General features: G+C 39.3%; 1 protein-coding gene and 1 long non-coding RNA gene across 4 annotated transcripts in view; one reads left to right on the forward strand and one right to left on the reverse strand.

The window, feature by feature from the left end:
- LOC126958941 (uncharacterized) overlaps nt 1-6210 on the forward strand; it is a 28280-nt gene extending 22070 nt beyond the window's left edge. The window contains exons 3-4 of the long non-coding RNA XR_007727410.1: nt 4025-4177; nt 6005-6210. This is a non-coding gene — a long non-coding RNA (uncharacterized LOC126958941). The remainder of the gene's footprint in view (nt 1-4024; nt 4178-6004) is intronic.
- The window catches only part of FANCI (FA complementation group I), an 82121-nt gene that overhangs the window by 38170 nt on the left and 29880 nt on the right, over nt 1-14071 (reverse strand). For all 3 annotated transcript variants that reach the window (XM_050797628.1, XM_050797625.1, XM_050797626.1), the window contains 5 exons: nt 12585-12711; nt 7058-7150; nt 6213-6349; nt 2981-3161; nt 1122-1209 (listed from right to left, as the gene is read on the reverse strand). In XM_050797628.1, coding sequence (XP_050653585.1) covers nt 1122-1209; nt 2981-3161; nt 6213-6349; nt 7058-7150; nt 12585-12711 — 626 coding nt within the window. The remainder of the gene's footprint in view (nt 1-1121; nt 1210-2980; nt 3162-6212; nt 6350-7057; nt 7151-12584; nt 12712-14071) is intronic.

Genomic DNA, 14071 nt, shown 5'->3' on the forward strand with positions numbered 1-14071 from the left:
CAGTTAGAAAGCTGTGGTAGTAGTCTAAATTCAAGGTTGTAAGAATGGGAACTAGACAGTGGATGTGAGGTTGGGGGAAGGAGGGAATAAAAAGATAGAAAAAAATAACAGTATGAGGCAGAAAAATGACAGAACTTTGGTACCAAGTGTGTTTGAGAAAATAAAAGGTAATTCCAGCCTCCAGGACCTGGAGAGCCATGCTTCAAATAATGGAAATAGGAGCAGTGGAAAGGAAAATTTGTTTGAAGGGAGCTGTATTATATTTGAGGTAAAAGAAAAACTGGTCACAGGCAGGAAAAGAAGCAAACTCTTACAGTAGTCAGAGAACTTACCTAAAAAAGTTTCAGGGGAGTTATAAACAGTGATGAATGACATAGAGAAATTTTTAAAATTGGTGATTAAGACCAGTCAATTTAGACATTAGGAGTTATGTATTAAAAACAGCAAATTCAGGCTGGGTGTGGTGGCTCAAGCCTGTAATCCCAGCACTTTGGGAAGCTAAGGTGGGTGGATCACCTGAAGTCAGGAGTTCGAGACCAGCCTGGCCAGCATGGCGAAACCCTGCCTCTATTAATAATACAAAAATTATCTGGGCGTGGTAGCATGTGCCTATACCAGCTACTGAGGAGGCTGAGACACAAGAATTGCTTGAACCCAGGAGGCAGAGGTTGCAGTGAGCTGAGATTGTGCCACTGCACTCCAGCCTGGGCAACAGAGTGAAACTGTGTCTAAAAAAGAAAAAAACAAAAAAACCCCAGCAAACTCAGAGGTTACCAGAGACAAATGCTGTGCAGTCCAAATGTCAAGGCTAAAAGGACTAGGAAGTCAATGAGTGGCAGCAGAAGGACAGCATTCATTTGAGAGGTATTAATAATAACAGAAAATGTTGAGGCAAAATGGAAGTTTTACTTATTGGTTAATTGTTGCTTTCCTTACTGACAACTACAGCCTTTTTGACAATTGACAATCCCAGACAACATAAATGGATTTGCTTTATTGGCATCCTATCAAAGATACTGCATTTAAATGCTCATTAAATTTTTTTTCCCAGGACCAAATGATTATGACATTTAAATGAAAATATTTCTAAAAACTTTATTCATGCTTTCAAAGTTTAATACCTAAGAAATGACTGATGGGAGAAGATGCTCTGGTAACAACCCTGTTGAGGACCTGCTCCAGAATTTCTTGTCTGATCATCTCATGGATCTAAAAACAACAGCATAAATAAAATATTCCTGGGTGACCTTCAGCTTTTAAGTATATCAATGCATGTCAGGCAGGATGAAGAACAGTTTGGATATGGGTAAAACTCAAAAACTCAGAATATAATGTGAATCACCTGGAAAGACAGAATCACTCAACTTTCCCCTTGTTCTGTGCTTCGATGATTCATTAGTAGGGTAAATACCATGTTTATTAGCCTAAAAGTACAGATCACATTAAACTATTGCTAATATAAGGTTCAGCATCAAACAGGACAAATTCTACTTAGGTATCCATTACCTGACAATATCCATATTCCTGACAGTACACATGACTTTTATTCTAAAAATTAAAATGTAAAAGCCCATGAAAATTTCTAGAAACTTAAAAGATCTTCCCTAACCCCTGTCTCAGTTTCTAGAAGCACAGCAGTTGCTGTTAAAAAGACCCATTCTGAATTTTCACTTAAATTTTAGTTAAAATTCTTACTTGAACTTAATTACTTTATGGTACAGACTAATTTCGTTCAGACCTCAGACTGTTAGTGACTTAACAGCAATTTATAAAGATGACTTGATAAAGCTGACATCTATGTGAAATCAAATGGAGCCTCTTTAGTTTTGAAAAATAATAATTTAAATACAAAAACATACTCTAAGATAATGTCTTTAACAATATCACTGTAAAGCAGGGTAATTTATATTACATCATCAAATACACTTACAACTCCCAAGAACTATTCTGACATTTACTTCATAGTTCTGGATTAGAACACTAGATTTACATTTAGATCAGCCTCCCAAATAACATTTTCAGCAGACACTCTTCGTGTGTAGCTACATTAAACAACTGAACATTAAGAAGACTTAGAGGAATTACTAGCAAAGTTGTTTAACCTCAGATATGATCTAGCATTTTTTTATTCAAAACAAAATACATTTTTGAAAACTGTTTTGGAAATTAATATTGTCAGTGATAATTTGGTAATAATGTCAAAAAAATGTAAATTTCCCATTTTGGGTTCTTCAGAAACAATGAACCAATAAGTATGACTTTTTTTTTTTTTTTTTTCTGAGATAGGGTCTCACTTTGTTACCCAGGCTGGAGTGCAGTGGTGCAAACACAGCTCACCATAGCCTTGACTTCCTGGGCTCAAGTGATCCACCTCAGTCACCCAAGTAGCAGGTGCACGCCACCATGCCTGGCTAATTTTTGTATCTTTTGTAGAGATATTGTTTCGCCACGTTGCCCAGGCTGGTCTCAAACTCCTGAGCTCAAGTGATCTGCCCACTTCAGCCTCCCAAAGTGTTGGGATCATAGGTTAAGTCATGCCCAACCAAGCATGATTCTTTTTTTGTTTTATTTTCAGTAAAAATTCTTAGAGCATAATTCTTTAAGCTTGATGCTCTACAGTGACCTAAAAAAATTTCTTCTGTGTAAAGGAACAGCATTAAAACAAAATAAAACAAAAACTAGAAAGGTTTACTGCTGGAAGAAGGAAAAGTCATGAAAAAGCTATCTTATATTCAAACTTCTAGGTCAGAAGCAATTGGATTACGTGGAATAAATGAAAAACTTACATAAAAGAATAAGAAAGTTAAGTATTCCATCAAACTGGATCTATAATGTTTCAATATCATCCTAATCTCTGTCATATATCCTCTGTCAAACTAATACTCAAATTTCCTTGTCCAGCAAACTCCCAGGCAAATGCCAAGCCCTACTTGGATTATTTAAACAAAATTAGGGAGTGGTTGCCAAAATAGTGTCTCACCTTAAAAGTTTCCAACAGGATATTAGCTCCGAGCTTACATGCATGCTGGTTTGGCATTCTAGAAAGACTTGGGCTGGTTTCAATAGTTTTTCCATCAAGAACCTTCTTTGGCCCGTATGAATCCATCAAAATGAAACCAAGTTCAACGAGGCCCTGAGTAACATGGTCCCAACTATGAACGCTACAAGAAAACAAAGCTTAGTTAAAAAAGAAAAACGTAGTAAGATATCTTACCTTTATACTCAATGCCCTGTTACACATTTCCCAAACTTGACCTGGATAACCAACGTACTCTGCATATGAACCTTTTCTTTACACACATCATCTGACAGAATTCTGAATTCCTAAATGTACCATAATGGGAATAGCAGGCAAGTGGTCTCCAATGACAGACAGAGTACTGGGAAAATCCAGAAGCTAGAGAATATTCAAAAACATACAAAAGAAACTGGAATATTTCAATATGATGACAATTAAAGATTCCCATTCAAGATTTCATGATGAGAAGTTCATTGCTGCCTCTTCTATTACCCTACAGCACTGACAACGCTTATGTAGAGGCTTACAAATTAGCTCCTCTCCATAGACAGAGATTCTGTAAGAGAGAGGTCATAGTATAGTCATATTTTTACCCACATTGCTTAACACAAGGGTGGCATATAAAAGACACTCAGTAGATATTTATAGTATAAATGGATGAATGATCTGGTGTCAACAGCATGAGCTAAAACTACAAATAATCTTTTGTAAAGGAGTAGAATCACTGGTGGTTTTATACCACTTAATGTTATACCCCACAGTGGAAATAATGTGCATATAACCTTTATCCATTATATCTACCTGTTAAATTGCAACAAATTATAATGCAGCACTACAGAATGAAGTAGATAGTTATGGATAAATTATAACATTTTAACAGAGTTAACAATATTCATACTCTGAAGAGCCAAAAATTCAATTACGTAAAATGGAGAATGCATTATTTAAAGGTTCATTAACTGACTGGGGCAAGCATGTGTAACTAACCAGCCAGTTATTTTACAGGATCTAATAAGGCTATCCAAATCTCTCCCAGCTGAGGTTTGGTCCCACCTGGTGACAAGTACCCACTCCAGGCTAATTATACATGGAGATGCTTTCAAGTCCTATGATGGAGACTTTCAGAAGACGGGCAGCTTTCCAGGAATTTCCTAGTTAGTGAGTACCTGTTTCTTTAGCCCAATTTGAAGAGATTGGGTTGGGAAAATACTGGAGACACAATTATAAGCCTCAGGAAAAAGAATAATCAGATACAAAGATTAAAAAGCTTTAAGGCGGCCGAGCGTGGTGGCTCACGCCTGTAATCCCAGCACTTTGGGAGGCCAAGGTGGGTGGATCACGAGATCAGAAGATCAAGACCATCCTGGCTAACACGGTGAAACCCTGTCTCTACTAAAAATGCAAAACATTAGCCAGGCGTGGCAGCGGGCGCCTGTAGTCCCAGCTACTTGGGAGGCTGAGGCAGTAGAATGGCGTGAACCTGGGAGGCGGAGCTTGCAGTGAGCTGAGATCGCACCACTGCACTCCAGCCTGGGTGACTGAGCGAGACTCCGTCTCCAAAAAAAAAAAGCTTTAAAAGCTTTAAGGCCTATCAATGGGTAAAACACTCAAACAATAAACTCTAATTTCAAATTTGCCCTACTGCAAAGCTCATGTAAATTCAATCTATTAATAAACAAGAATTCCGGGCCTAGAAGAGACCTACCATAAATTATGCTTAAATTACGAAACTTTAAAATTTTTTAATGCATAATGAAAGCATGACATAGTAAAGACTGTTAGAACAGCTAATGCATATCCTGAAATTAAAATAAAAACCAGGATAGTTACTGATGTTTTCCATGTGGTTTTAAATGAATTTGTCTAAATTGGCTAATCAGTAATTCAATTCCAACCATAAGCTCCAAATTTCAACAAAGTAAATAAAACTCTTAATGTTTTTTACTCACTTTAAAAAGAGGCCATTAGCCAGATGCAGTGGCATGCGCCTATTGTCCTGGCTACTTGAGAGGCTGAGGCAGGAGGATCAGTTGAGCCCACAAAATCAAGTCCAGCCTGGGCAACATAGTGAAAAGTTCCTACGTCTCCAGGAAAAAAAAAAAAAAAAGAAGAAGAAAGGCCAAGCCAGGCACAGGGGTACATGCCTATAGTCCCAGCTACTAAGGTGGGAGGCCAGGAGTTCGAGACTTTACCGTGCTATAACAGAGCCTGTGAATAGCCATTGCCCTCCAGCCTAGGGAACATAGTGAGACTCTGTTTCCTTTAAAAAAGAAAAGAGGCCGGGCGCGGTGGCTCAAGCCTGTAATCCCAGCACTTTGGGAGGCCGAGACGGGCGGATCACAAGGTCAGGAGATCAAGACCATCCTGGCTAACACGGCGAAACCCCGTCTCTACTAAAAACACAAAAAATTAGCCGGGCGAGGTGGCGGCGCCTGTGGTCCCAGCTACTCGGGAGGCTGAGGCAGGAGAATGGCGGGAACCCGGGAGGCAGAGCTTGCAGTGAGCTGAGATCTGGCCACTGCACTCCAGCCTGGGCGACAGAGCGAGACTCCGTCTCAAAAAAAAAATAAAAAAAAAAAATTAAAAAAAATAAAAAAGAAAAGAAAGGGCCCAGACCGGTGGCTCAAGCCTGTAATCCCAGCACTTTGGGAGGCCAAGGCAGGTGGATCGCTTGAGCTCAGGAGTTCAAGACCAGCCTGGGTAACATGGCGAAACTCTGTCTCTACAAAACACACAAAAATTACTTGGGCATGGTGGAGCATGCCTGTAATCTCAGGTACTTGAGAGGCTGAGGTGGGAGGATTGCTTGAGCCCAGGAAGTCAAGGGTGCAGTAAAGCCAAGATTGTGGCACTACACTCCAGCCTGGGTGACAGAATGAGACTGTCTCAAAAAAAAAATGGAAAGAAAGCAAAGGAAAATAGAGAATTGTAGTATCATGAAATAAACAATAGCACCTAATTCAGTTTTGTGTGCTTGCTGTCAAGGTGAACAAGAAACCAAGTCCTGAGATTCAAGGATATTTCCATAGGGAAAAAGTATGCTCTACCAGTTTTAAGAAATTGAACCTTGATGTGTGAAGTCAACAGCTGTAAGTCATCAGCTTCCCCTCATAGCCTGCAAGTATGATACCACATTGCATTTTCTAACATTAAACACCTTATAAACCTTTTGAGATATGGTTCACCAACTTACCTATTCTTTACCACTTCCAAGATCATGGTTGAAACATAAGACCTATGAGGAACTAGATTCTGAAGAAATTTTGAGCCTTGGAGGAGTTGAAGATCCTTAAAGCTCTTTACAACCGAAGTCTTTAAAAGATCAAGCACCTTGGGTATAGTTAATAAAAATAAATGAAAAAAACAAATAATTAAAAGATCAAGCGCCTAATAGAATGAAATAAGAAAATAAAGCAAATATTATAGCTCATGCTATAAATCTTAACCCTATAACTGTTCCTATGAGCTGCCATTCACTATATCCCTATGACAACTATTTTAACTAGATGAAGATGTTACAAAAATTATGACGTTCAGTGGGAACTTTAAAGAGTTGAAGACAAGCCTTCCTTAAGCAAAAAGGGGGAAAAAAAGGCTAAAAGTCAATATAAATATTACCCACAACCTGGAACACATATAAGAAAAAAAGAGTAAATTTCATCCTTGCAACTAACCTATTCTTGGAAAGCTACAACATAATAAAACTGCTGGTGAATATCCAGCTAAATTGTCCCTTCCTCCAACTTGGGCTGTGTGATATCCTTCCACTCTTATTCCCACCTCATCACCTAGCTTACCATACAATAGGAAATGAAAGAATAAACCAAAAACCTGTAGAAGTCTTCCATCAGTCCCCAGAGAACAGAGGGGACATACATGTCTTATAGCAGCTTTGCTGCTGGCAGGAAGGGGGTAAAATTGTTTAGGAAAGGATACAACAAAAACAGATTTCTGTGTGTGTGTGTGTGTGTGTGTGTGTGTGTGTGTGTGTGTTTTACCAACTACAGAAGGAAACAAAATGGCATTAAAAAAAAATACCTGGTCCTGAAATCTTTGTATTCTTGTTACAGAGAGAAGAAGAGCAATGCTGAAGGGACTTAAGTTATTATTGGAATCTCCTTGCTGTCCTGCCTAGAAAAGAGCAACCAAAAGAAAGTCATTACTTACATTTTCTTTTTTTTTTTTTTTTTAAAGATAGGGTCTCACTCTGTTGCCCAGGCTGGAGTGCAGTGATACAATCATAAACCACTGCAGCCTTGATTTCCCAGACTCAAGGGATCCTCCTGGCTTAGCCTCCCAAGTAGCTGGGACTACACCATGCCTGGCTAATTTTTTAATTTTTAATTTTTTAATTTTTTGGAGAGATGAAGTCTCACTGTGTTGCCCAGGTGAGTCTCAAACTCCTGGCCTCAAGTGATCCTCCCACCTTGGTCTTCCAAAGTGCTGGGATTACAGGTGTGAACCACCACACCTGTCCCATTACATACATCTTAAAAGTATAACAGCCTATTTAACAATAAGTCCCTTGGCCAGGTGTCATGGCTCACACTTGTAATCCCAGCACTTTGGGAAACTGAGGCAGGTGGATCACTTGAGGTCAGGAGTTCAAGACCAGTCTGGCCAACATAGTGAGACCCTGTCTCGTAAAGTACAAAAATTAGCTGGGAGTGGTGGCACATGTCTGTAATCCCAGCTACTCAGGAGGTTGAGGCAGGAGAATCACTTGAATATGGGAGGCGAAGGTTGCAGTGAGCTGAGATTGTGCCACTGCACCCCCCATCAAAAAAAAAAAAGTCCCTATGACTCAAAGGACATAAAAAAATTTTTTAATAGTAATAAAAAATAAAAATAGGTCCTTGAATGGATCAGAAATCCAAATGTAAGAGCAAAAATTATAATACTTTTAGAAGAAAACATACAGAAAAATTTCGAGACCTTGGATTAGGTAAAGATTTCTTAGATACAATACCAAAAGCATAATTTGTACAAGAAAAAACTGATAAACTGGACCTCACCAAAATTTAAAACTTTTGTACTTCAAAAGATACCATTAAGAAAATAAAAAGACAAGTCACAGACTGAGAAAAAATATTTGCTAATTATATACCCGATAAGGAACTTGTCACCATTCATAACAAAGTTATTGAAAAAATAAAAAAGAACTTGTCAGTAGAATATACAAAGAATTTTAATTAAGAAGACAAACAACACACTCAAAAAATGGGCAAAAGATTTGAATAGACATTTCACCAAAGAAGATTTTAGAACAGTTAATGAGCACATGAAAAGATGCTCAATTATCATCAGTCATTAAGAAAATGCAAAGTTAAACCTCAATGAGGTACTGTTTCATACCCATTAGAATGGATATAATAAAAAAGACAGACAACAAATGTTGGCCAAGAGACAGAGAAATAGGAACCCTCACACAGTGATAGTGGGAATGTCAAATGATACTGTTTTGGAAAGCAGGCAGTTTCTTAAAAATATAAACATAAATTTCTCATACAAGCCAGCAGTTCTACTCCTGGGTATATGCACAAAAGAAATAAAACATATGTCCACACAAAGACTTGCATGTGAATGTTAGTGGCAGCATTATTTGTAGTAGCCAAACAGTAGAAAAAATTCAAATATCCACCAGCAGGGAGACTGCTAAATAAAACTCACATATATCCACAAAATGGAATACTACTCAACAATAAAAAGAAATGAGCCTAATATGGTAGCTCACACCTGTAATCCCAGCTAGTTGGGAGGCTAAGGCAGGAGGATCACTTGAGGCCAGGAGTTCACAGCAAGACCTCCGTCTCTTAAAAAAATTTTTTTTTGGCCAGGCGCGGTGGCTCAAGCCTGTAATCCCAGCACTTTGGGAGGCCGAGACGGGCAGATCACGAGGTCAGGAGATCGAGACCATCCTGGCTAACACGGTGAAACCCCGTCTCTACTAGAGGTGGCGGGCGCCTGTAGTCCCAGCTACTCGGGAGGCTGAGGCAGGAGAATGGCGTAAACCCAGGAGGCGGAGCTTGCAGTGAGCTGAGATCTGGCCACTGCACTCCAGCCTGGGTGACAGAGCGAGACTCCGTCTCAAAAAAAAAAAAAAAAAAAAAAAAAAAAAAAAAAAAATTTTTTTTTTAAATTAGCCAGGTGTGGTGGTGTGCGCCTGTGGTCCTAGCTAGTCAGAAGTCCACAATGGGAGGATCACTTGAGGCCAGGAGTTTGAGGGTGCAATGAGCCATGATCACGGATATTGCACTCCACCCTAGGTGACAGAGTGAGACCATGTCTCTTAAAACAAACAAAACAGTAAAAAGAAATGAAATACTGACATACACTACAACACAGGTGAACCCTGAAAACATTACACTTCATGAAAGAAGATATACACAAAAGACCACATATCATATAATTTCATTTATACAAAATATCTAGGAAAGGTAAATCTATAGAGACAGAAAGTAGATTAGTGGTTACCTGGGGCTGGGAGTGCTAATGCAGATTAAATGGGCATAAAAGATCTTACAGGGTGATAAAAATGTTCTAAAATTGGATTATAGTGACAGTTACAAACTAGGTAAACTTATGAAAAACATCACTGGATTGCATGCTTAGAATAAAATAATTTTATGCTATGTAAATTGTGCCTCAAAAAGTTTAAAAAATACATTTTCAAGGCCTAGAAAAGATGATACCAATAAAACAAAAAATATATAAAATAAAACATCAATCAAACAGAAAACAAAAACAAAACAACAGAGTGGATCAAAATACATAAAGCTGGTGAAATGGCCAGTAATATAGTTACTACGAACCTAAATTTAAAAAAAGAGTGAACAGATACAGAGAAGATAAATTAAAGCCTACTCACAGATTATGGTCTTTAAGTATCCTTTCCTACAAAAGGGACCCAGGGCTTTTTAGAGACATGGTTGGCATCAGGATAGGGCAAAGAAAGTACCATAGTGAGCCTTGGGCATATCATGCCACAGCTCAAAGACTAATGGGGTCACATCAAAAGAACACATAAGCTGACCTGAAGGATCCAACTGGCTAAATTTGGGTAATTTTGTGCTCAAAACAAATAACGACAGTAATGAATAATGAGTACATTGAATTTAAAAAGGTTCATGAGTGCATAATGATATTCATGAATAAACAATAGGGAAAGGAGAGGCTCTTTTTACAGAAGAATGCCAGCTAATATTGTAGAAAGAAAGACGCAATTAAAATTTTCTAATTAAAATCAGAATCCTTTGGGAACCGATTGTGAGGACAAAAAGAAAAAAATAATAAAATATAAAATTCAAATTCCTGGTATAATTACTGATTTAGGCCAAGAATCATCAATAGACAGGAAAACGAAAACCACTGTGTGAAATGTTGTTGGGAAAAGGATTTTCAATACTATCTCGAACTATGATCCTATAGATTCCTTTCTAATTACAAAGGGATACATATATACTTATAAATGAAGAAAATCGATGGTCATTTTCTTTTTTTTTTTTTTTTTGAGACGGAGTCTTGCTCTGTCGCCCAGGCTGGAGTGCAGTGGCGCGATTTCGGCTCACTGCAAGCTCCGCCTCCCGGGTTCACGCCATTCTCCTGCCTCAGCCTCTCGAGTAGCTGGGACTACAGGCACCCACAACCGCGCCCGGCTAATTTTTTGTATTTTTAGTAGAGACGGGGTTTCACCGTGGTCTCGATCTCCTGACCTTGTGATCCGCCCGCCTCGGCCTCCCAAAGCGCTGGGATTACAGGCGTGAGCCACCGCGCCCGGCGGTCATTTTCTTAAAAGCAAATGATTTAGCATCACAAATAGTAAGGTAGTTAATACTATGTTCCTCCTGATGTAATGCATAGAACAGTGGTTGGCTAACTACAAAAAGCCTGTTGGCCAAATCCAACACACTACCTGTTTTTGTGCAACCCATGAGCTAAGACTGGTTTTTATGGTTTTAAATGGTTGGCGGGGGGGTGGAAATCAAAGGAAGGCCAGTGCAGTGGCTCACCCCTGTAGTCTCAGCACTTTGGGAGGACAAGGCAGGCAGATCACTTGAGGCCAGGAGTTGAAGACTAGCCTGGCCAACATGGCGAAACCCCACCTCTACTAAAAATACGAAAATTAGCCAGGCGCGGTGGCATGCGCTTGTAGTCCCAGCTACTTGGGAGGTTGAGGCATGAGAATCACTTGAACCTGGGAGGTGGAGGTCGCAGTGAGCCAAGATTGGGCCGTGGCACTTCAGCTTGGGTGAGAGTGAGACTCTGTCCAAATAAAAAACAAAAAATGAAGAATAATATCCCACAATATAAAAATGGAATAAAATTCAAATTTCAGTGTCCATAAATAATGGGAAAACAGCCACACTCATTAGTACATTTTGTCTGTGGCTGCCTTCTTGCTGCAATGGTAAAGCTGAGTAGTTGTGACAGAGCCTGCATGGCCTGCAAAGTGCAAAATATTAGTATCTGGCCCTTGCAAGAAAATGTACACAACATCACTTACAAAGTATTCAAGTCAAAAATGTCTAACTTGAACCCAATCATGAGGAAACAATCAGATAAATCCAAAAATGTGGGACATTACACAAGTGGGCTGATGCTTCAAAAAAATCAGTCTAAAACTAGAAAGACCAACCAAATGCAATGCATGAAGCCTGATGAGAGCCTGGAGTGGAGGAAAAAAAAAAACACAGCTGTAAAAGACATTTTAGAGACAACTGTGAAAATGTGAATAGGGAATATAAATTAAATAATATTATGGAATTATTGTTAATTTTCTTAGATGTGATGATGGTATTGTGATAATATGTCCCTGTTCTTAGCAAGCTGAAATATTAAGGCATTGAGGTGTTAGGGTTTGGGTTTCTGCATCTTACTTTTAAATGTTCAGAAAAAGAATATGTATGAGAGAAAAGGTGAGGTAAATGTGGCAAAGCGTCTAATAATTGGTGAATCTAGGTGAAGGGAAGATAGGTGTTCATGCTATGTAGTGTTTTAACTTTTCTAAGTTAGAATTTTCAAACTAAAAAGTTGGAGGAACAAATATATCTGTACACTACTTTTCTTTAATATAGTTCAAAACACTTGAGTTTTATTTTACTACTTTACAAATACTTCATGATGAATGACTTAGCATCACACAACTCCATGATCTACTACTAGATGCAACATCCTAATTCATAAATGAGAAAGCAGAGGCCATAGGTGAAGGTCACATAAGATAGTGACACATAATCTACTTAGATTTTGAGTTTCCTGCTGAATAGTTCTCAGCTTTTTTTCTACTTTTTTGCATTAGAACATTTGAGGCTTTTTTAATAGACCTTTCTGGCTTGCTTAAGGATGTGGTATACAGCTAAAGCGAGGACTTAAAAAAAAAAGGGAGTGTGGTAACATGTATTGTCCACTTTTAAAGTAAAAAAAAAAAAAAAAAAAAAGAGAGATCCTCCACACCCAGAGTCATTTTACAGTATTTATTTCCTGTCATTAACTGGCATAAAAGTGGCTTAAGTTCAAACACTTTCATTCAAAAGAGACCCAGATCACCTTACAAGTTTGGTGCTACCTTTAAGTGTTTCAGGAGTTCTCTGCCTAGTTCATAGTCCAATTTGATGGCAAACACAATGTGTAGAATAATGGTGCCTTCCACATGACGAAGTTCACCTGATGGCACAGTAACAACATCCAACAGCCTAAAAGATTCAACAGAAAGGTATGAGCTATAAGGTGCGGTGCCTCATGCCTGTAATCCCAGCACTTTGGGAGGCCGAGGCAGGCAGATCACTTGATCCCAGGAGTTCAAGACCAGCCTCTACTAAAAGTTTAAAAAAATCAGCCCCATGTGGTGGCACACCTGTAGTCCCAACTACTTGGGAGGCTGAGGTGGGAGGATTGTTTCAGCCCGGAAGGTGGAGGTTGCAGTGAGCCAAGATTGCGCCACTGCACTCCAGCCAAGGCAACAACAAAAAAAAGGTATGAGCTATGGTTTTTGAGTGAGAGACAAGGGCAGGTGCTACGATGAACAAGTACACCAACTCAATCTAAACTCATACAATCACTGAAGGCAGGTGTTTACTAGAAATTCTACTGCCCAGTTCTCTACTCCTGTCTGTCTGTTCTGTCTATCTATCCATCCATCCATCCATCCATCCGAGACAGGGTCTTGCTCTGTCACTCAGGCTGGTGTGCAATGGCATGATCATAGCTCACTGTAGCCTCAACCTCCCAGGCTCAAACAATCTTCCTACCTCAGCCTCCTGAGTAGCTGGGACTACAGGCATGGGCCACTTTGCCCAACTAATATTTCTATTTTTTGGTAGAGATGGAGTTTCACTATATTGCCCAGCTGGTCTCGAACTCCTGGGCTCAAGTGATTCTCATGCCTCAGCCTCACAAAATGTTGGGATCACAGGCATGATTTACTGTGCCCAGACTCCACTTCTTTTTACAAGATTTCATAAAATAAATGTCTATAGTCATAATTTCTTCTTTTTTATCTCACAATCTCTTCCCAGTACAATCCAATTCAATCAGGTTTCTATCCTCTTTCTACCCTCACCCCCGCAATAACATTAGATTACTTTTTCAAGGGTCACAAATGACCTCCAAGTTGCCAAAAACAATAAAGTCCCATCTTAATTAACATCTCAGATCTGACACAATTAACCACTTCTTTCTCGAAAAATTTTCTTCTCTTAGCTTCCAGGGCATCATCACTGGCCTCTCCTCAAACAAACATTTTTTTTTTTTTAGACAAGGATTCATTCCCATTGCCCAGGCTGGAATGCAAAGGTGCAATCTCAGCTCACTGCAACCTCCGCATCCTAAGCTCAAGTGATTCTCCTGCTTCAACCTCCCGAGTAGTTGGTACTACAGGCATGCATCACTGCACCTGGCTATTTTTGTACTTTTTGTAGAGATGGGGTTTTACCATGTCATCCAGGCTGGTCTTGAACTCCTGAGCTCAAGCCATCTGCCTGCCTCAGCCTCCCAAAGTGCTTGACCTTGAAATGCTGGAATGCCTCTGAACTCAGTCTTACGTTTCTTTTAATT

This window comes from Macaca thibetana, chromosome 7 (genome assembly GCF_024542745.1).
Source record: "Macaca thibetana thibetana isolate TM-01 chromosome 7, ASM2454274v1, whole genome shotgun sequence".
NCBI classification, from domain to species: Eukaryota; Metazoa; Chordata; class Mammalia; order Primates; family Cercopithecidae; genus Macaca; species Macaca thibetana.